The 21,785-nt window shown below is 41.8% G+C and overlaps 1 protein-coding gene across 5 annotated transcripts in view; it reads right to left on the bottom strand.

Moving 5' to 3' along the window:
* The window catches only part of LOC116820636 (carbonic anhydrase 3-like), a 106,866-nt gene that overhangs the window by 70,123 nt on the left and 14,958 nt on the right, over positions 1-21,785 (bottom strand). Inside the window, exons 1-2 of one of the 5 annotated variants that reach the window (XM_032773244.2) lie at positions 14,196-16,682; positions 13,550-13,655 (exon numbers count right to left, since the gene is read on the bottom strand). The exons of 1 other annotated variant lie outside the window; for it this stretch is intronic. In XM_032773244.2, coding sequence (XP_032629135.1) covers positions 13,550-13,655; positions 14,196-14,306 — 217 coding nt within the window. In that variant the 5' untranslated portion in view covers positions 14,307-16,682. Of the gene's footprint in view, positions 1-14; positions 200-13,549; positions 13,656-14,195; positions 16,683-21,785 lie in introns of those variants that run through there. 3 more of the 5 variants (XM_032773251.2, XM_032773250.2, XM_032773254.2) reach the window with 3 other exon arrangements.

The following is a 21,785-nucleotide window of genomic DNA, read 5'->3' as shown; positions in this document are numbered from 1 at the left end:
CAACAATAGTGTACCTAGCACTGTCAGGGATTCCGGAGTTCCTTCAGTTAGGTGGGTGGTACCTGTGAGTGGTACCTTCAGCTGAGCATAAGGCTTTAGGGTACCCAGTTCTCTAGTCACTAGCAGAGCCATCAGGTGGAGTTGTGGATGCAGGAGCGTCCTGGATTCAGGCCCCGCAGATCCTCACACCTTGCAGAAACTGAGACAAATGTAAAAACTAAACAAAGATCATAAGTAGTAAATGGTAAAAGGGATATTTGAAATTCTTTCATTTTTAACAACATATAGTTATTAGTAATGTAAAGAACTTGTTTATTTACAACATATGATTTTGAGATGAACAATATCTGTTTATCATGTTGGGATGCAGCTTGTATAAAACAGCATATACAAAATAAAACTACATTGCAATACCTGCATAAGACTACTACAGTTTGGCATCATACAGTCACAGAGAAGGATAACTCTGTGGCCTGCTGTACAACTTATGAATTCACATTTATTTTATGAAATTGCTATATCAATGAATTCCTCAGGCGGATGTGGAGTCAGCCATACCTCATCAAGATTAGTATCACATCTCTCCTCCAGTCCAGGGACAATGGAGAGTCATTAACCCAAATGGCTCCCATTCAGATAGGAACAACTTAGGACAATGGGATGACTGAAGCCTAGGGAACAACCCACGATGCCAACTCTGCCCACATATCTACACCGGTGACACCATCAGAGGACCTAACCAGATCAGCCACACAATCACCGGTTCATTCACCTGCACATCCACCAATGTAATATATGCCATCATATGCCAGCAATGCCCCTCTGCTATGTACATCGGCCAAACTAGACAGTCTCTACAGAAAAGGATAAATGGACCAAATCAGATATTAGAATGGCAATATAGAAAACCTGTAGGAGAGCATTTCAACTCCTGGCCACACTATAGCAGACCTTAGGTGGCCATTCCTGCAGCAAAAAAAACTTCAGGACCAGACTTCAAAGAGAAACTGCTGAGCTTTCATTCATCTGCAAATTTGACACATCAGCTCAGGGTTGAACAAAGACTGTGAAGGCTTGCCAACTACAGAAACAGTTTTCTCCTCCCTTGGTTTTTCCCCTCACGCCTAGAAAGGCCTCATCCTCCTGATTGAACTAACCTCGTTATTTCTAGCTTGCTTGCTAGCATATATATACCTGCCCCTGGAAATTTCCACTACATTCATCTGACGAAGTGGGTATTCACCCACAAAAGCTCATGCTCCAAAATCTCTGTTAGTTTATAAGGTGCCACAGGATTCTCTGCTGCTTTTACAGATTCAGACTAACACGGCTACCCCTCTGATACAGTTCTACCAAATTTGTCTGCAGGGAAGGAGTTTGAAGCAATGGGATTTACCCAGAAAGGGGGGCGGGGAGCAAGTACTATTGCTGGGATTTAAAAACTCACAGAGAGCAGAAGGAAGCTCCTGGAGAAGAGAGCAGAGGGAAACTCCATGATTTGAAGGAGAAGCCGTGTGCAGGAGAGGGATCCTGAATACCCTAGAGGACTCTGACCAAATCCCAAAGAACATGGATGATTGTAAACCAGAATGCCTACAGGATTGAAGCTCTGGGAAAGGGTATGCTTAAGCTATTGAGGCATCTTGGAAGATAGCACTGATCCTGGCCTCAGATGCCAGACTGTGGGGGGGTGCCACTAGGACCCAGACTGTAGAAAATTGTGTCTGCTGCTGGTACATATGTATTCTCTCTGCTCTAGATGCACAGAGATGGTGGAATGCTGTGCTGGAGGAAGGAGGGCACAAGAGACATAACAGGCAGGCGGGACAAAAGGTGAGAGGGAATAACAGAAAGCAGCAGGAGCTACAAAGAGAGAGAGGAGGGGGAACCTCTTATGTACCTCTCTAGCACCCCAAGGAACTTGGACTGATTAACATCAGCTTCTTATGGAGCTTCCTGTTTCCTGCTGCTTCCCTGAACCCACTTGAGGAGAACAGGCAGCCAACTGAAGTAGTAGGAGCCAGTTAGGCCCTTAAGATGCTGATATCTTCCCTCACTCAGGCCCTGCTACCTGCTTACTTGTCCCCTTCAACTGAGTGTTGAGAGCTACTATAGCTGGCACAGAACAGCAGTTAGTGAAAGAAGAAAATGCCCCTCTGAGGCAGCATTCAGAAAAAGAAAGAAAGCAAAGGAAGTTTTTCTGTCTAAGCAGGAAAGAGCTCTCCTGAGATACATAGACACCAATGTTCACAGTGAGCCTTCTGGCCTCAGCGAGGATGTGAGTGGTGAGGAGATGCCTGATCTTTCCAGTTAGTCACAGTGCAGGTGACCTGGCAGCTACTGCAGCATCCATATCTCCATCTCAAATGAATATAACCACACACATTCCTGAAGAAAAGTGTAGATCAGAGTGTGGTGGAGGTGCAAGAAACAGCTGCTGCTGAGTTTAGTTCCTTAAATCTAGACGATCCAGGACTATGGACCCACTTGAGCAGTAGCCTGAGGGACTTCCTTGTACTGTATGAGCCACAACAAGTGAAAAACTTCATGTTCCCAAAAGACAATGAAAATAGAAGTTTCCATCCAACACATTACTGGTGTGAAATCCCCAGTGGTGACAAAGTGGAGAGGGCATGGCTTATGTACTCAAAAACCCAGAATGCCGCATACTGTTTTTGTTGAAAACTCTTCCAGTCTGATGTTCCAGCTACATGGAGTTCCAGAGGAACAAAAGACTGGAAAAATCTGGCTAGAAATCTGGCATGCCATGAGAAGGTAGCAAATCACCAGAGAGCATTCCAAAGGTGGAAAGAGCTTGAGATGAGACTAAGGTTAAAAGCCACCACAGATGATCAGCATCAAGAGAAGATTGCATCAGAGTCTCTTTACTGGCAAAATGTTCTGAAAGGCTCATTGCCATTGTGAGAATGCTTGCTACCCAAAACCTAGCACTGTGTGACACTTCAGATCAGCTGTATGTGCCAAACAATGGAAACTTCCTTAAAGTTGTGAAGCTTATGGCTGAGTTTGATGCTGTACTCCAGGAGCATCGAAGAAGAGTCACCACCCAAGAACTGTACACACACCACTACCTTGGAAAAGCAATTAAAAAATGAGATCATACAGTTACTGGCAAGAAAAGTCAAACAGAAGATTGTGGCAGATCTGAAGTCAGCAAGCTATTACTTGATTTTGACTGGAACCTGACATCAAGCCATATGGAACAAATTACTTAAGGTGCCATTTTTTAACAACAACAGAACCTAGTGAAAATGTCCCTGCAATGGTGACATTGGTGACAGACAGCATTTCTAGAATTTATTGACATTGATGATACTACAGGAACTGGTTTGACAATTGTGCTCTTAAAAAAGCTGAAGATACAGGAATTGGATAGCTGCATGAGAGTCAGGGCTATGATAATGGTGCAACATGAGAGGAAAGAACAGAGGAGTGCAGACACGGATCTGAGAGTTAGACCCTCGAGATTTTTTGTCCCATGCAGCTCTCATTCATTGAATTGGTGGTCAGTGATGCAGCATCAGCTTCTATGAGGCTGCTGAATTTTTAATGTAATTCAAGCATCTATGTATTTTTCTCTGCATAACTCATTGATGGCAAATTTTGAAGCAACACCTGGGAACATCCTCTTCACACTGAAACCGCTGAGTGCCACACGATGGAAAAGTGAGTGTAGGCGATAAAGCTATCAACACCAAAATTGAAGATAGATGATGCATATTGCCATTATGGAGATAATGCTGTATACAGGAATTGTCATGAGAAACAATGGCAGAGGGAACGGAATCACCAGAAACATATATAACTTTAAATTTCTGTGTGGCTTATTTGTGGCTGACATACTGTTTGAAATAAATGTTGTAGCAAGAGACTCCAAGGTGGTGACCTTGTATATCTGGAGCAATGGAACAACTGGATGAAGCAAAGTCATACATACTGCAGTCTTTACCAGTCAGATGAGGGATTTTAAAATGTTCTGAGAGTGCACAGAATTGGCAGAGGAGCTTACACTGAGCTATTTTCCCACCCATTCAAGAATACAACAAGTCCCCAAAGAAGACATTTTGATTACAAGGCATGATAAAGACTCAAACAACAATTCAAGCTGAATTCTTAACAAGTTGCTAGATTGTGCAGTACAGTCAGCTGAAGAACATTTCATGCAGCTCAAGGAACACAGCAGTATATTTGGGATGTTGTATGATATTCCAAAACTCCTCAGTATACCTGAAGAAGACCTACACCAGCAATGCAGGGCACTAGAAACAGTGTTGACACATGATGACATGCACGATATTGATGTGAGTGATTTAGGTGATGAATTGAAAGCCCTTTCAAGATCCATTTCAGCAGGATCAACTCCAAAGGCTGTCCTGGAACACTGTGCACAAATAACATGACCACCCTCTTTCCAAATGCTTTTGTTGCTCTGTGCATATTTCTAACACTTCCTGTAACAGTTGCCAGTGGAGAATGCAGTTTCTCCAAGCTGAAGTTAATAAAAACACATCTACACTCCACAATGACATAGGAGAGGCTGGTCAGCCTTGCAACCATCTCAACAGAGCATGAACTGGCCCAGACTGTGGACCTTCCGGAAGCAGTTCAAATCTTTGCAATCAAGAAGGCATGGGAAGCACCACTTTGATGATTCAAACTGATAAAAATGCTAGTGTTTACTATGCAGACAAGAAAAGTTACATTTGAAAGTTAAGTGTTACTTAACATTTTTGAACAAGGCATTTAAGTTGTTAGTTCTTCTTTATTGGGGTAGGTAGCAGAGCAGTACTATGTGAGGAGTAGAACAGGAAGAAGGCAGAACTGAGACTTTTTGAAGTTTTGCCCCAAGCGAGGGGGTATGGGGGCGTCATTTGAGCTCCCTGCCTCAGGTGCCAAAATGTTGAAGGCCGGCCGTGCCTGGAGGCCTGAGATAGTGGGACTGTGAGGTCTCATTTCCCCAGAGGGGTAACAGACACAGAGCCTGTGCCCAGGAAATGTGGTGGGAACCAAAGACAGAAGCTTGGTGAGTGTGTAGCAGGAGGAGCTTTACCAGGGGTGTGAATGATCTTCCTCAGTTGGTGCAGTCCTTGGCAACTGCTCAGCACTGATGGTGAATTCTTCCCAAGATTAGTAGTTTTCTTGCCTCACAGCCAAAAAAATATTCTCAAAGGCTCTACAGCATAATACACAAGGATACTCGCCTAAGTTACTCTGGCTTTAGTGAGCTAATATGAAAGTAAGTTCAAACTACTCTTTCTTCCTTGAACCCCCACGCAAGATATTTAAAAAGGTTCCAGTATATTTAAAGCTCAAAATTCCTCTTCTAGCTCTATACCAGTAATATTAGTCTCCATGTCCTTTTCTGTGCTATTATTCTAAAGGAAGTCTCCTGCCTTGAGTTGATTAGTTTACCCCATCCACCTGATTAATACTTTCTCCAAGCTAAAGGCAGCCAGCACTACAGATACTAATGAACACAAAAGCAGTGTGAATAATATGCTTATGGAACTCTATTCTGGAAAATGAAATTTGGGATAGGAAATTGTCAGTTACCTAAGTACATAGAAAAGGATTAATCTGAGTGAAGACAAATGAAGATGTGGTGGAAAGTAAGTCCATGATGGCTAAGATTTAATAGGCTTGAACTAAGGTGATTATGCACAATCAGAGGAAGGAAGCAAAGGAGTCTGAATTGACAGGGGCAAATCCTGAAGTCCTTACTCAGCTTTCATTCAGTGCTAATGCAAGCAGACTGTTGTTGAAGTCAATGCAGGTATGTCTACGCTTCAGCAGGGGGCATATCTCCCAGGCTCGGTAGACAGACATGAGCTAGCTCTGTTAGAGCTAGTGAGATAAAAATAACAGTGTGGATCATGCAGCATGGGCAGTGGCGCCAAGCAGCCCGACATGCAGGGTCTGAGCTTCGGTGGCTAGCCCAAGCTACCACTTGTGCCACAACATCCACCTGCTATTTTTAGCTTGCTAGCTCAAGTGGAGCTAGCACAAGTCTATCTACCCAAGCTGGGAGGCATGCCCCCAGCTGCAGTGTAGGCATGGCCTGGAAGTCTGCCTGAATTAGGACTAAACAAAAGCTGACAGCATGATGTGGTCTAAATTAGCTGTTACCACTCAAAAGAGATCTTGGAGTCATTGTGGATAGTTCTCTGAAAACATTCATTTGATGTTCAGTGGCAATCCAAAAAGCGAACAGAATGTTGGGCATCATTAAGAAAGTGATAGATAATAAGACAGAAAATATCATATTGCCTCTATAAAAATCTTTGGTACAACCACATCTTGAATAGTGCGTGCAGATGTGATCAACCCATCTCAAAAAAAATATATTGGAATTGGAAAAGGGCAACAAAAATGATTAGGGGTGTGACGTTATTGACATAAACTGTAACCGTATAGGGCATTGTTGCAACCACTGTTATCTATTTGCAAAAAATATTGTACAAAGGTTGTCATGTGAGGTATCTATAAAAGAGTTATGATTTGCTGGTTATGATTATGCTATCTGTATGTGTGTATCATTTTGTAGGTGAAGTTATGAATATTGGCTATACTTGTATCTCAATGTGTTTTAATTCTAAGTAGCCTCAGTGAAGCATTTGGTCAGCTTCTTAAGAAAGGACTATTGTCAGTAAGTGCCCAGTCAAGAAACACTTAACTGACAATGAACTCTGGGAGATGCCAATCCACATCTGAGCTTTCCTGGGAATGTTCAAACTAACATGTAAACACGGGCATTGGCTTGCAAACTGAGTCATGCATGGACATGTGACTTGCCCATGTGACTCCAAGCTCCATCTTGCTGCTGTGATTTTCCACAGTAAGAACAAAGAGGGGTCCTTCTATGGGCAGAGAATATAAAAGACCCTGAAAATCCCTCCATCTTGTCTTCAGTCCTGCTTCTGACCTGGGGAGAAACCTTGCTACAAACTAAAGCTCTAAACAAAGGACTGAATGACCCCTCCCAGCTGTGGATGTACTCCAGAGACTTGATTTGAACCTGCAGTTTATTCCACCACTGCTACAAGCCTGAACCAAGAACTTTGCCATTACTGTATGTTATTGATTCCATTTAACCAATTCTAGCTCTCATCTCTATCTTTTTCCTTTTATGAATAACCCTTTAGATTTTAGATTCTGAAGGATTGGCAACAGTGTGATTTGTGGGTAAGATCTGATTTGTATATTGACCTGGGTCTGACGCTTGGTCCTTTGGGATCGGGAGAACTCTTTTTCATTTACTGGGGTATTGTTTTCACAACCATTCATCCCCATAACAAGTGGCACCGGTGGTGATATTGGAAAACTGGAGTGTCTAAGGAAATTGCTTGCATGACTTCTGGTTAGCCAGTGGTGTAAAACCAAAGTCCTCTCTATCTGGCTGGTTTGGTGTGCCTTAGAAGTCGAGAAATCCCAGCCTTGGGCTGTAAATGCCCTGCTTTAAGTAATTTGTCCTGCATTGGTTCTCTCAGTTGTGTCCCACCAGAGGCAGCATCGTTACAAGGGGTATGGAATGGCTTCCATATGAGGAGAGATTAATCAGACTGGGATTTTTCAGCTTGGAAAAGAGATGACTAAGGGGGGATATGATTGAGGTCTATAAAATCATGATTGGTGTGGAGAAAGCAAATAAGGAAGTGTTATTTACTCCTTCTCATAACACAAGAACTAGGAGGTTACCAAATGAAATTAATAGGCAGCAGGTTTTAAACAAACAAAAGGAAGTATTTCTTCACAGAACGCACAATCAACCTGTGGAACTCTTTCCCAGAGGATGTTGGGAAAGCCAAGACTATAACAGGATTCAAAAAGAACTAAATAAATTCATGGAGCATGGATCCATCAATGGCTATTGGACACCATGGGCAGGGATGGGGTCCCTAGCCTCTGTTTGCCAGAAGCTGGGAATGAGTGACAGAGAATGGATCACTTGATGATTACCTGTTCTGTTCATTCCCTCTGGGGCACCAGGCATTGGCCACTGTCAGAGGACAGGATACTGAGCTAGATAGACCTTTGGTCTGACCCAGTTTGACCGTTCTTATGATCTTGCAAGGTGCTGACTGCTTCGCGTGACATTCTGAGCATCCTTTACTCTTACTGAAGTCAACAGGAGTAGTGGTTGCTCCGCACCCTGCAGGATCAGCTCCGCCAAAAGGAGTTCAGGACTTGGCCTACTGGGCTGATACTGAGCAATTACAGACAGCTAGTTAGAGATGGAATAGAACCCAAAGGCTCGAAGTTCATGCTGCCATTTTCTTGTCTTATGGCATGTATGTATAACAAAAAGCCATGTGGAAAGAGAAATTTTCAGGGACTTTCCTTCAAAAAACTGTTTATCTGTTCTTAATAAAGTCCTCAGGGTACTTTATTTTGGTACTTGGAGACTCCTGGAGCACTGGTCTTTCACAGTTGCTGAAGACGGCAACAGAAATAAAGTAAATAGGGGCTGAACCATGGAGTATTGGGATAGTGACACCAAAACATCTCTAATAATGGTTTTAATGTAAACCATTGGGACTGTTTTTATGACATTTGATTAGTAGACAATAGGCTCTTGTACTGCTCTGGTACAGTATTAGTGATCAACAAATGAACATACACCAGGCAACAGATACTAGAGACTGGGTTTCATTTATTCATTTCTCAGAGAACCAAGCTCATAAACTATCAGACCAAGTTCCTTCAAAATGTCTTTATTAGCGAAGGGCTAGAATTAAAACCCCAGCTCTGAATATTTCTCATTTGTGCTTCTCAGGTCCTTTTCTTTTATTTACAAGTAACACAAAATATTTGCATATTGAAGAATTGGCTCCCTCCTGGATACGTGGGCATTAAACACTGGAAACGTTAGCAGGCAACCTTCAAGGAGAATTAGAAAACTAACTACACTGAATACATTTCCTTCTAATAAATCAGCTTAGACTGTAACCCTCTAACTACTTTGTTCCTCTTCTAATGTGAACAGTAAAATGTGCTTTAAAACAGTTATCCTCAGTGAAGATATTGGAAACTGGGATTCTAATGGAACATTGCAGAGTTATTTGAGTGGCCACTTGCCCTAGCATACTTAATGTTGGAGCTAAAGCACAGTATGTAAATACTTCAGTGAAATCAGACTTTTCTAGCATATTTATTGACATTTATCCAAACAAAGAATACATTCTGACTTGGCAATGAAGGGCCAGATTGTTGTCAGCAGAAATCCACTCTCTGAGCAATTTCATCTTCATCCCAAATAATTACAGCTTTCAATAAATTAACTTGCTCACAGTTGCATGGCAGAACTGACATACTGAGAAAAAGGATGTGCAGAGTGCTCTAGGATCATTCACAGAACAGCCCTGCCATCAGTGTTCTCCTTAGAGGCAGAGGGAAAGTCTTTTAGTGAGGCTGATCTTACCTGGATCATATATGCCGATGCAGTGAAGCACTTAAATAGATGTGTAACTTTAAGCATATGACAGGTTTCAGGGTAGCAGCCGTGTTAGTCTGTATCCGCAGAAAGAACAGGAGTACTTGTGGCATCTTAGAGACTAACATTTATTTCAGCATAAGCTTTCATGGGCTAGGGCTCACTTCTTCGAATGCATAGAATGGAACATTCCTGCTGGTGATAGCTCATCTCAGTAGACTGGCCTTTTAGTTAGTATGGGTACTTCCACCTTTTCATGTTCTCTGTATGTATAAATATCTTGTGTCTGTGTGTTCCATCCTATGCTTCTGAAGAAGTGAGCTACAGCCCATGAAAGCTTATGCTGAAATAAATTTGTTAGTCTCTAAGGTGCCACAAGTACTTCTGTTCTTTTTAAGCATATGAGTAGTCCCTGTGACTCCAACGGGACTATTCACATACTTAACGTTACATGCATGCTGAAGTGCTTTGCTGGGCTGGAGATGTAGTTCTGGAAAGAATTTATAGCAATCGAGATTTGGAATTTCATTATTAATATCTAAATTCTCCAAACATGCAGAAATGTCTAGTTTGGGAGAGAACTCTGAATGTTGTTTTCCAAACTTATCCCAAAGTGAGCATATTAAGGAAGTAGTCTATCTGATTTTGGGAAAATGAGCCCCATCCAAACACATACACAGGAATCAGAAATGAGATTCCATAGCTCTAGAGAAGGGCACTTGGCTTCTGTTGTAGAAGTGAGTAACCATCAAATGGAAAGGAAAGGGTGAAATGTGTATAAATATAAAGCACATATAAACACAGGAGAAAATTCCAACGCTGCCTAATCACAGGATGCCTGGAAAGCTACTTCTAGGGCAAGTCAGTTATTGTACTAATTTCAAGTCATGTCAGTTCAAAGCTTCAGCCTTTTTACGAAACACAGTTAAGGTCCAGTCTACACTACAAATAAGAATCATGGCTGTAATCAGGTTAGAGGGCAACTGAGTTCTAGACAAATCCCTGGCCACTATTGTATTTGCAGCTTAGACAGGGCCTCAAAATACACTGTTAGCCAAAAAATAGTCCCAGAATCCTTTATAACATTTGAAACAGTGTATCCCTCTCAAATACGGTACTGAGGCCCTTTATTCATCTACTTGTGCCCTAGAGGATAAAGAACATCTCACCGAGACCCTCCAGACAATCCTTCTGGCTGTACTCAACCTCTCAGAAGCAGGGCTGGTGCAAGGATGTTTTGCACCCTAGGCAAACTTCCACCTTGTGCCTCCCCATCCTTGCCCAGACCTGCAGCAGCTCCCCATCCCCCCTCTGCCCTGAGGTGCTCCCCTGCCCCCACGGCAGCTCGCCCCCCCCCAGGGAGCCGTGCAGTACCTCCCCACCCCAGCTCCATGTTCTCCCCAAGCACACCACCCCCACTCTAATTCTCCTCCCCTCCCAGGCTTGTGGCACCAATCAGCTGTTTGGCGCCGCAAGCCTAGGAGGCAGGAGAATTAGAGCCGGGGATGGCGTGCTCAGGAAGGACGCAGAGCAGAGGTGAGTTGGGGTGGGGAGCCCTGTAGCAGCTCCCCTCCCCGCCCTGAGGCACCTCCTCTCCGTGGCAGTTCCCCACACCCCCGGCCCGGGGAGCCGTGCAGCAGCTCCTCACCCCAGTTCACCTCTGCTCTGCATCCTCCCCGAGCACGCCGCCCCTGCTCTAGTTCTCCTCGCAGGCTTGCGGTGCCAAACAGCTGATTGGCGCTGCAAGCCTGGGAGGTGGGAGAAGTGGAGCAATGATCACACGCTCGGGGAGGAACCACTGTAAAAAAAAATCGGGGGCACTGCTTTTTGGCACCCCCAAATCTTGGCACCCTAGGCAACCGCCTAGTTCGCCTTAATTGTAGCACTGATACTTCCTCATAAGGCAAAATCTCCTCTCCGAACTGCAAAGGAGAGCCTGACTCTGATAGACTCTGTTCTGCATGTTAGAGTTCATATCAGCTATCAGAATCTGAAAGGAGAATTTTATCCTTAGTTCTTATTGTCATACTCAGTGGTCTACAAATACTATATAATTTTCTCTCTCATCAAAGTCCTGCTTTTTCAGCTCCCCTTTTCACTTCTATGTAATGTTTCCCAGCTTCTTCTTTAAAAGAAGAAAGATTGAAAATATTTAAGCTAGTTGTAAATGTCTGGATCAATCACTGTGTTAACGATTCCTACGTAATAATGTCCCGCAATATACTGTGCCATATTTTTACTTTGTTTACTGAATAGAAGGTTAAATTACAAGATTATGAAGAAAATCATTTGGTGCAAAAAATTATTTCCTGAGAACCCATCCTGATCCATCCTAAGCTAACACTCTTCACTCCACACATACCTCATGACCAGTGATCCTAGTTTTCTGTGATAAAAAAACCCAAATTCTCAGGAAAAAAAAGGATAAAAATCTACATTTTTCTGTGATTAAAATGAAACACTGAACTTTAGTTTCCCTAGCCATAATATATATATATATTGTAATCAGTTGAAAACAATGTTTTATTGATAAATTTAAGTTTTTAAGCAAGTTCAAAGCCTACCAGCGTTTAGCGCTTTTCATGTGTAAGCAGAATCAGGATGAGCTGTATCCTGACATCTGGGGGTGAATTGTAGGGAGTGTGGAAAGAATATCAAGAATTTCAAAAGGTGTGGACAGATTTGCATTGGCATCCACCCTCAACTTAGCATAAGCCCACAGCAGCTTCGGATGGTGATTTTAACAGCTCTGGGATCATAAGCCCACGACTCAAGCCTAATCGAATGTGGGATATCGTCGAAGCTCTTGCCCCATGTCTATGTTAATCGGGACAGAGATAAAATGAAGGCATTTTCACAATGTTATGAGAGGGGAACTGTGGGACTGCTTTGTGACCGAAATGACCAACCTCAGTTGGTGGTACTTGCTAGACAAGGGACATGGGTCCAAAACCAGTGACTGAGAGAGGTTGGGACAAGGTATCTGCTTTGGTCGGTGCAGTTCTTCCTTGGAGCCAGATGCACAGTCCAACCTCTCCTCACTGTGATGAGCAGAGTTGACTTTTTATTCCGGTGAAGAGTCCTAGATAACGGTTACTGAGCTGACTCACTTTGGCAAATGGTTACTAGTCACGGGGCCTCCGCTCTACTATTCATGAGACTCATAAGAGTTGAAATATCAAGAGAGCTGAAATTTCGGCTGGAGAGCACTGAGTACTGTGCATAACTAGTGCGGGGATGCCTGTAAGTCATTAGAACAAGACAGTGTGGTGGAGTGGAGCATTTTGCGGGGGATGCGCGGTACGGACACGGGACTCCAGCTGGGGGCGCAGAGTCGGGACCTGGCAGAGTGGAATAGCTTGGGAAACGGGTAGTGGCACTCACGGAGTGGCGAGCCAAGCCAATTTGGGCGACAACGAGCAGCAGACCCTCACAGGTCACTGGAATCAGTGGTGGACGCGAGCAGTTTGTGAGGACGGGCTGGAGGCAGCAGAGTGATGCGGACTGGTAAGACGAAGCAGTGGTGGAGAAGGCAGAAGCAAGAACGCACACTGGAGATGTCAAGGCAGTTGCCCGTTGACCACGTAAGGTGCCCTTTCACTCAGGCTGGGAGAGGGACCTTCTAGCAGATTGTAGGACTCTTGAATTTCTGGGTGGCATTGATCGCAGGAGACTTTTGGGTTGTGGAGCTGCTTGGATGATTGATCTTAACCAAGGGCAAAACTGCCAAATGTTATCTGGGGTGGGTATCTTATGTTTATGGTCATGTGTTATAACTCGTTGGTGTTTCTCAATAGGGATCCGCATTGATCCTGACCTTTCTGAAAGTTTGCTACACTCGACTCCGTGCTTGCGAGAGGGGAAGTATTGCCTCCTAGAGGTGCCCAGGGGGGTGTGGTATGTAAGTGTCCCAGGTCACTGGGTGAGGGCTCGAGCCGGTTATGCATTGTGTTACTGAAACAGAACCCCTGGATACTGAACCTGGCCCTTGTTGCTGCCAGCTCAGAGGGGCAGAAGGGTTACACATGTATTCTACGATTGTCTGTCTTTAAACATAATTGACAGCCTTGCTGCATACAGTACAGAATAGCACATTACCGTCAATGTGAAATTTGTCCTTGCCAAAATCAGTGACACAGTCTTTAGGGATGATTTTTGAAGCTGTTGGCATCTTTGCATAACTTGAATTGCTCACATCTGGACACTGAAGTAAAATTTGAGATGCATTAAAACACAAATCCCTATATGCCATTTAGTAACCTTTATATGCCAGAAACAGTTTATAGGAGTATGTTTAGCTATGTAAATTTAAAAGTGCATTCAAAAATTTAACCACAAGAGGGGGAGGTTGCATTGAATAAGTGACACTGTTACTTTCAGTAAAATTTAGCTAATATGTGGGTTTTTTTCACAAAATGTAAAAACAAAGATTCTCTGTAAAAATGTAAATTCCAGTATTTTCCATTGCAAAAGGATTCCTAGGATCCCTGCTCATAGCTAATTGCTCTCTCTGTATTCTTCTCCCACTTTCATATAGGTGAATTCTTTCCTGCTGTCCTTGACAGCCGGAACACGCTCCCTATCCTTGTTTGGCAGCCATCTATCTGATCTTCTGTAATACGTCATTATCAATATCAGTACTTCTTCTGTGAGGCCTCTCAGGGTTAATCCACCATTCAAAGAAATGCCTGTCAGATACCACGCCACAAGCCTGCTGGACCTTTATGTGATGAATCCAACCCACCCTTTGTTCACAGTGGCAGTTGTTTGTCTGTTTAGATTGGAAGCTCCTTGGGGGCAGGGAAGATGTCTCTCCAATGATGTCTGCAATGCCAAGTACACTGCTGGCCTCCATCAAATAGAAAATAATAATTATGATAAATAATAAATAGAAACAATGAAACAGAAAGAGATCATCTCTGAGAGGAGTGAGAAATTTTTTTAAAAAAATAGAAGAATCAGAGGACTGTCTTCTTGAGCAATCACTCTATTTTCAGATTAAGCTTTTTTTAGTAACTCACCATACAGGCTGAAACATTTAATAGAAAAGTATCATCTGCAAACGTATATAAAAATAATACGAACAGATAAACATTTCAGTGCCAAGTCATTATTCTATTCCAAGTGCAGAGGTAAACAATCCTGCATAAATCAAGGCATCATTAAAAGAAGATTCTCTATTTCAGTCAAACAAAAATGCCAAACTAAAATAATGCCAGAGCACATTGTTTGGTTTTAAGTTTTACATCTTTATTTGTACCAATATAAATTAAAAAACAGTAGAGCTCACTCTGGTGTGGGACTGAGGAATGGAATAAAGTAACAGTATGATTGTGCTTTGTAGGAAGCATCTGCTAATTACAGTCTACAAAGTCCCTCTCAATTCAAAATTAACCCTATTTTGTAAATATGTGAGATTTCCCATTATTCTGTGAAATCTAATATATTTACTTCTTGGATTCCCTGTTTTGGCTACATCTATAGTCCTCAATACCACTCATTCCTCTTAAAAAGCAAAGACATAAATTCTGAACCACTTGCTGTTTTATTTTATCAATTGACTCTACCATGGATAGTTGTTCAGAGAGTAGCCTTAGAAAATGCATCCATCCTCACAATCTGTGCATGTATGCTTCAATTAAAATCTTGCAAAATCTACCTGCTATCCTGCAACAATGTCCAAAGCTCCACAGATGGTGCCTATGGCTTTGAATCATGTATCTGAATTTGTCAATTTTTATGCCTGGTTATAGAAAACAAATGCAAATTAGAAGTCCAGGAAATAAGCAACTAAGGGATATAGGTGCATTGAAATCTAGATACTTTTGGGATTCCAATATAATACTTACCTAGAATTATTTTTTCTTGATGACAAAGAAAGGAATAGTAAAATTTTAGACAAAACTTCCAATCTATGGACCAGATTTATAACATGACTCACACAATAAAGGGAGCTGAATTAATGACAAATGGGAAGAGCAAAGGGCAAAAGTGAGAGATTCTTTTCTTAGAAGCTGTTCCCAAAACATAATTCTTAGCGCTGACTGCTAAAGAGTCAGAGATAAGAGAAATGATGATATCAGTGTCTTCAAGATGGGGCTGAAAATCTTGCTTCTGTCTGGGAGTCATCTTTCTGTTCCTAGCCTAACTTGTGTCTGGTGAAATTTCTCCTCTTGCTTTCAAAGGAGTTGTGGTTCACTGATGAAGCAGCTATTAGAGGTATGAGAACGAGACATCTCACTTCAGTCCTTCCAAAATTAACATGGGTTTTAGATTCAGTTCTTTCATGTACCTTAGTCCATGCTCATGAAATGTCAATGAACAAAGGTGGATGTTATTATTATAGGCCCCAATTCAGGAAAGCACATACGTACATGTCTAAGTCCATCCCAATTTAGGACAACATTTAAGTACACGCTTAAGTCCCATTGAAGTTCATGAATGCTGAGCATGTAGTTCAGTGTTATCTGCAAAAGGGATAATTTCCTACAGCAGGGAACTAGCCAAGAAGCCAGCCGATCTCCCTCCTCATACCTGATCTTCCTCAATCTCTTCATCTTCATTGGGCTCATCCTCAAAACAGGCCCTTGGATGCCCCCATGAGGGCAGCTTTGGTCATATTTTCAAAGTCATTTCAATCCAGCCTCTATTTCTCTATGATAAGCACATAAAAATGGTTTTGTGTCTGTAAATTGTATTGAACATAAGAACAAACTAAACTGAAGTGTTCAATTAGCAAGGTCTTCATGAATGAATCCATTCTGGCTTCTCCCCAGTTTTGGTACACATTTCGGGAGAATCAGAGGAGTTGTGACTTGAGGAGCACTTGTTGGAATAAATAAATTCATTCCCTATATATTTGGCCACTTAAAGAAAGAATATACAGGCTAAATAGACTATTCCAGCAGATTCTGAAGATTAAATGCCTACTGTCAATAGGGCAATTATAATATAGAAAGCCTTCCAATATACTGAGGTCCAGGAAGTGACCAGCTCCAGTTCATGACCTTAAAACAAAATCAACCTGATGCAACAGAGAAAAGGTTGTGGGAAAAGAAAACCTCTGAAACTGGGAGCACCAGGCTGGACAAAACCAGCATCTCTGACAGGAATTCACAGAGTCAGGACAGGCTTTAGCACAAATGCAAGAGCTGAACATCCTGCAGACTCCTAAAGAGTCCATCTTGTGCAGAAAAGGTAGAGCAGAAACTTGCAGACTGCTGTGGTGAGCTGAGAGTAGCAGACAGTACTGGATAAGTACAGAGAAGGAAGAACTAGGGCCCCACAGTCTCTCCATTAGTATTTGATGTCTAGCAATTATTCTGTGTTACTATAAATTACCTACAAACAGGCATGTTCATTTACTACTACTAGGAAATTAAATTGCTAATTGCAAACAATAATAAACAATTATTTCTATGTATATCTATAACTTAGATACATAAACTGTGCAACACTGAGGGCCATGTCAAGACCCTGAGGCCTGTACATAATTTGCACATTTTTTTAAAAAGAGGACTCCTATCCCACTACATTCACTTGCCCTCACAAATCCCTCCACTTGCTGGAAGGTGAACGAATCCCCTTTGGTTCTGAAAGTGGGAAGGTCTCCCTAGCTGGCGGAGGAGGTTGGACAGGGGAAAGGGATCTCCCCAGGGTGATAGGATAAGGGTTGAAACTAGGCTTCAATCCCCTCCCATAAAAGCTCTTCAGCTTCTAGCTGGGGCTGGGCAGGGAGAGAGGCAAGCGCAGCAGGAGCAACTGCCAGGCTCCTCCTCAGTGCACCAGCAGCTTGGCAGCACCTCTGTGCCCCACTGGCGCGGTGGTCAGGTGCAGCAAGAGACTGCCCACTGCATTCCTGTTGTGTTATCAGTGGTGGCTACAGGTGGGCAATGCAGGAAGGATAGTGGGTATAAACCTGCAGCTTAGTAGCTGTGTGAGTGTGAGGCAGCTGGCTCAGGCCCAGCCTTAGAGAGGTCTCAAAATGTTAACTCTAGCAGAGCTGACATTTTGGAGTTGGCCTTCAAAATAATCCCACCCTACCACAAACAACACTAATTCCTGTCCAGCATCATTACCCTGTGAGGCACAAGGGTAGTCTGAGGTTTTGGGGGAGGCCTAGAGAGATGATATTTCCAGACACACCTCAAAGTTAATAGACTTATTTTACACTAAAAGGGAGAGGGGGTAGAATCTTTCATCTCTCTCCTTGCCAACACATACACCCTGACTCCTGCTGCTGAAGTGGAGACCAACTCAGTAGTTTTCTCCTTTCATCCCTTTACATCATTTCAAGGCTATCTACACAAGGAAAAGGGCTGAAAACTTACTTTTTTAAAATGATAATTGAGATGAGACCGGCGGTCTGCCCTCTTAACAAGGGATTTATGCAAGATTCTGTGATCCCCTGCTAGCTCATCTGAGTTGATTTCTTGTAAGTCTGTGTGCAAAGCAGTGTAACTTGGTGGCACAAAATGTGATTTCAGGATGGGAAGGCTCCATATCATTTTCAATTTCTGGTAACTGCAACACTCTGGGGAAGACAAGTAGTCTTCATTTCTGGCATGATCTGGCTGACATGATCAGATTGTCAGAACTCCACCAGGGCCAAAGTTCCCAGGAGAAAGGAATAGATGTAGTGATTTAAAATATTAAAAATTGCTGTATCTCTTATATGCAATGTTTAGCCCTTGGTTTGCTATGCATTAATTACAGGGCCTTCCATTATCTACCTCCAATGGTGGAGATTCTTCTTAAACTGAGAGAGAACCAATGAATGCCTTCATTTGCTTCCAATTATTTGTATTGCATTAATTCCTAATAGCTCACCACATTCATGTGTATTGGTATGCACAGTAGTAAGCTGTCTATCAGTGCAATATTTGCAAAAACAATAAATAGAACTATTACAAGTTTTGGTCAGATGCAAATAAATCTGGATGGGGTATCATCTTCAAATGGCAGAGGTGATTTAGTGCTGGTGCTGTCCTCATGAATTGCTTTGGATTCCAGCAGCTATTTTTGTGTTTAACTAATGGTGATTCTTAGATTACTGTTGCCATGTTCCAAATTAATAGATTTTGAATGAGCCCCAGCCGAAAGAAGAACAGTACTGACAGACTGCCTGGTTTGTGCCCTCTGCCAACACACCCTTCGTACATACAATCAGATGTGTACACTGGATGCACTTTAATAGTTCATTACGTCTGTAGAGATTCTACAAGTTTCAGAGATTCTTGTATTTGAAACAGAAATCATCACTAGGATTGATAATCTCTCTACAGCTGGTATGAATTTAATCTGCCCAACGCACACATATATGTTCGTGTGTACATGCAGACACTTGCACTGTGCAGTTGTAACACAAAACATACACATTGTTTTACTTTTTCAGCACCATATTAGTATAAAAAGAAAAATTGACCCCTAACATAGCAATGCTATAGTTAAGGTTGAAATAACACTCTTGTTCTAAACCTCATTTTCAAAAGATCTTTCTGGAAGGAAATACTTTGGGGCTTTTTTTGGTAGAAGTTTGAAACATTTAAGACAGTTTGCAATAGGAATCTTTATTGCTCTGTCTTTAACACACAAACAGACACTGTCCTTGGTGGATGAAACTGATATGGGCAATGTAATTAAAAGTTGGAGCAAATAAATATTAAAGGCAGAGTGGCCTGACTGAAATGGTATTTCTAGGTCTAGCTTGAGACAAGGCTTAAGCAGGCATTCATGAAATAATGGCCCAGAACAGTGCACACACACAGAGATTTCCCTCTAAATACTATAGATATATATATTTGGTTCCCAACGTAGTCTGATGCAATGGATTAGCTTTTGGGGATTATCTCACAGACAGCACACAATTTCCAGTCTTCTCACTGCCAAAAAAACTTTCAAAATTGCTTCTATGAATCTTTCTGACTACATGGAGTAGGCACCAGCAAAAAGGATCCCCTCTTCCCACCCCCACCCCCTGACAAAAAGTCATACAACTTCGGTGACCAATTACAATAAACAGATATAGCTTAAAATGTGAAAAGGAAACATGAAACTGTGCTGTGAAATTTTTGCAGACATCCTATCAATCTTTTTTCATGCAAAATTATAACCAAAAAACAATATTAGAAATGTCATAGGATTGCTTTCATTTCACAGATGTTTCAGGGACTTGAAAACAGATGGATACCAATGAAACAACATTTTATTGTCAGTATTTTACCTAATTCAAGTAAGCACCGGGGGTAGCGTTTGCTGCAAAAAAAAGTTTAAGCACCAGTTTTCAGAATCTGCCTCATAATCTGGCAAACTAACATAGGATTTGTCATTCTGGATATTTCCATTTGTCCTTTAAGACTGATGTCCTGCCTCCAGCTGTGGCCAATGCCTGAGGCTTCTGAAGATGATTAAAACACCTGTGACCTGACTAATTATCTGGCACTGTGTATAAGGGACAATATCCTTCTCGGCACATGCAGCAATCTGCTTACACATTAAAGCTTCCATAACTACAAGTGTTATCCTTAGTCATAAAAGTAATTATTTATATAAACTCCTTTAGCACTGAGTTTCATATAAGTTCTATATATTCCGCTGGCCAAATTATGCTCAACTTACCACAAGTTACCCCTCACTGAAGACTCATGAAGAAGTGCAAATAATATTTGGCCTCGTGTGAGTCAGTATTTCCTTTTTACTTGTTATAAATTTAACACCCATTAATTCTATAGAAAGACGCCATACTCTCATATTAAGGGACACTGAAAAGGAAGAATTAACCTATGCATTCTAATGTGCATGCTTTAATGTCACATCAGTGTAGTTACTTGCACTGAATGAAATAAAACATACGTATTAACTCCTGTGCCATGTGTTCCATATTAGGTTGTTTTCTTATATATGAAACCTGCTGTAGCACTTAAATGTGTTTAGGTTAGATTCAATAAATTCCATGAAATAGATAAGAGGTGCACAATAACATTAGATATATCATGTTGATGTTTACTAGAAAATAAATGGAATATCATGCGGCCAGTAAAAGATCTAGGCAGACGAATGAAAGCTTACCATTTTTTACATGATTTATTTTTCTTTGCTTCAAAATTCTGGCTGTCCAGTGAGGGACATACCAACAGAACAGGGAACCATTGGTGGTTCAGTAGTCTCTATGTGTCTCACTAAATAAAAATGAAGAGATTCAATAACTTGCTGAGCTCTTGCAGTTAAATGCCCAGATAATAAGGGTCTAATGCTGCTGTCCTGACACAAGCAAATCTCCCTAGTGAAGTCAATAGGTTTCTTTTCAGAAAGAGGTGCAGGACTTGACTCTGTACATATTTTCATTGCAGCTTGATTTATTATTCATAGACACAGTTTATTTTTTTAAGAGGATGCCTCTCTTTCCCCATAGCATTGGATTCAACACTGAAATATGCTAAGTTCCCTTAACTCCCACTGAAGTCCAGCCTAAAGAGTCAGTGAAAGGTGAGGATATGCAGCACTTTGCAGGGGGCACTTGGTGCTTTGCAGGATCAGGTAGTGTCAGACGCTTTAACAGGGCCTGATCCTGCTTCAGTGAAAGTTAACTTCCATTGACAGTAATGGGGCAGGAGCATGTGCCCCATTATAGAAGGGGATCTACAGTTTCTGCCATCTTGTCATTCTAGAGTTGCTCTAAAGGAAGGATCATCTGACGTCACCTATGTATTTTGATCAGAACACTACAAATAATAATAAAGTTTGTAATTTTGATGAAGATTTTTGTGACAATTTCTCACAAAAAATATTTTGTGTTTTTTTTTTAAACCAGTACATGAAGGGGCCACTCTACTTAGTACTATGCTATTTTAAACTAGTTTTGATGCTACTATGTCCCAGCCGCACAAGAACATATGCACGTCTAATTTTATGCATGTGAATGTCCTGTCAAAGTCAATAGGTGTATTCATAAAGATATAGTTAAACACGTACATACAGTAATTGTTTGCAGGATCAAAGTCTTAACCATTAAGACCTTGTCCACACTGGTCTGAGTAGCATGCTTCTGCTGTTTTCAATGGTTTTTTGCCAAGATGTCATGTTTCTTAAATCATAGTTTGCTGAAAAAGTGCTAGTTTCCCTGGACAGAAGAAATAGGCCCATATGTTGAGGTATTAATTTCTGTGGAGGGAATCTTAAGCTTCTATTCTAGAAAGCTCCCTAGGAATAGTGGTTCTTATCTTTTTGTGCCCCCTACCTTTTTCAAAGATTGCCTTTAAACACCTGATGTCTCGTCTGCATTAAAAGAGAGAACTATTTTCATAAATGCTATTTTTTCTGTTATTTTTTCTTCTTG

This window comes from Chelonoidis abingdonii, chromosome 2 (genome assembly GCF_003597395.2).
Source record: "Chelonoidis abingdonii isolate Lonesome George chromosome 2, CheloAbing_2.0, whole genome shotgun sequence".
Classification (NCBI taxonomy): domain Eukaryota; kingdom Metazoa; phylum Chordata; order Testudines; family Testudinidae; genus Chelonoidis; species Chelonoidis abingdonii.
The sequence above is the reverse complement of the archived record's forward strand: the minus strand, read 5'-3'. Positions and strand labels throughout refer to the sequence as shown.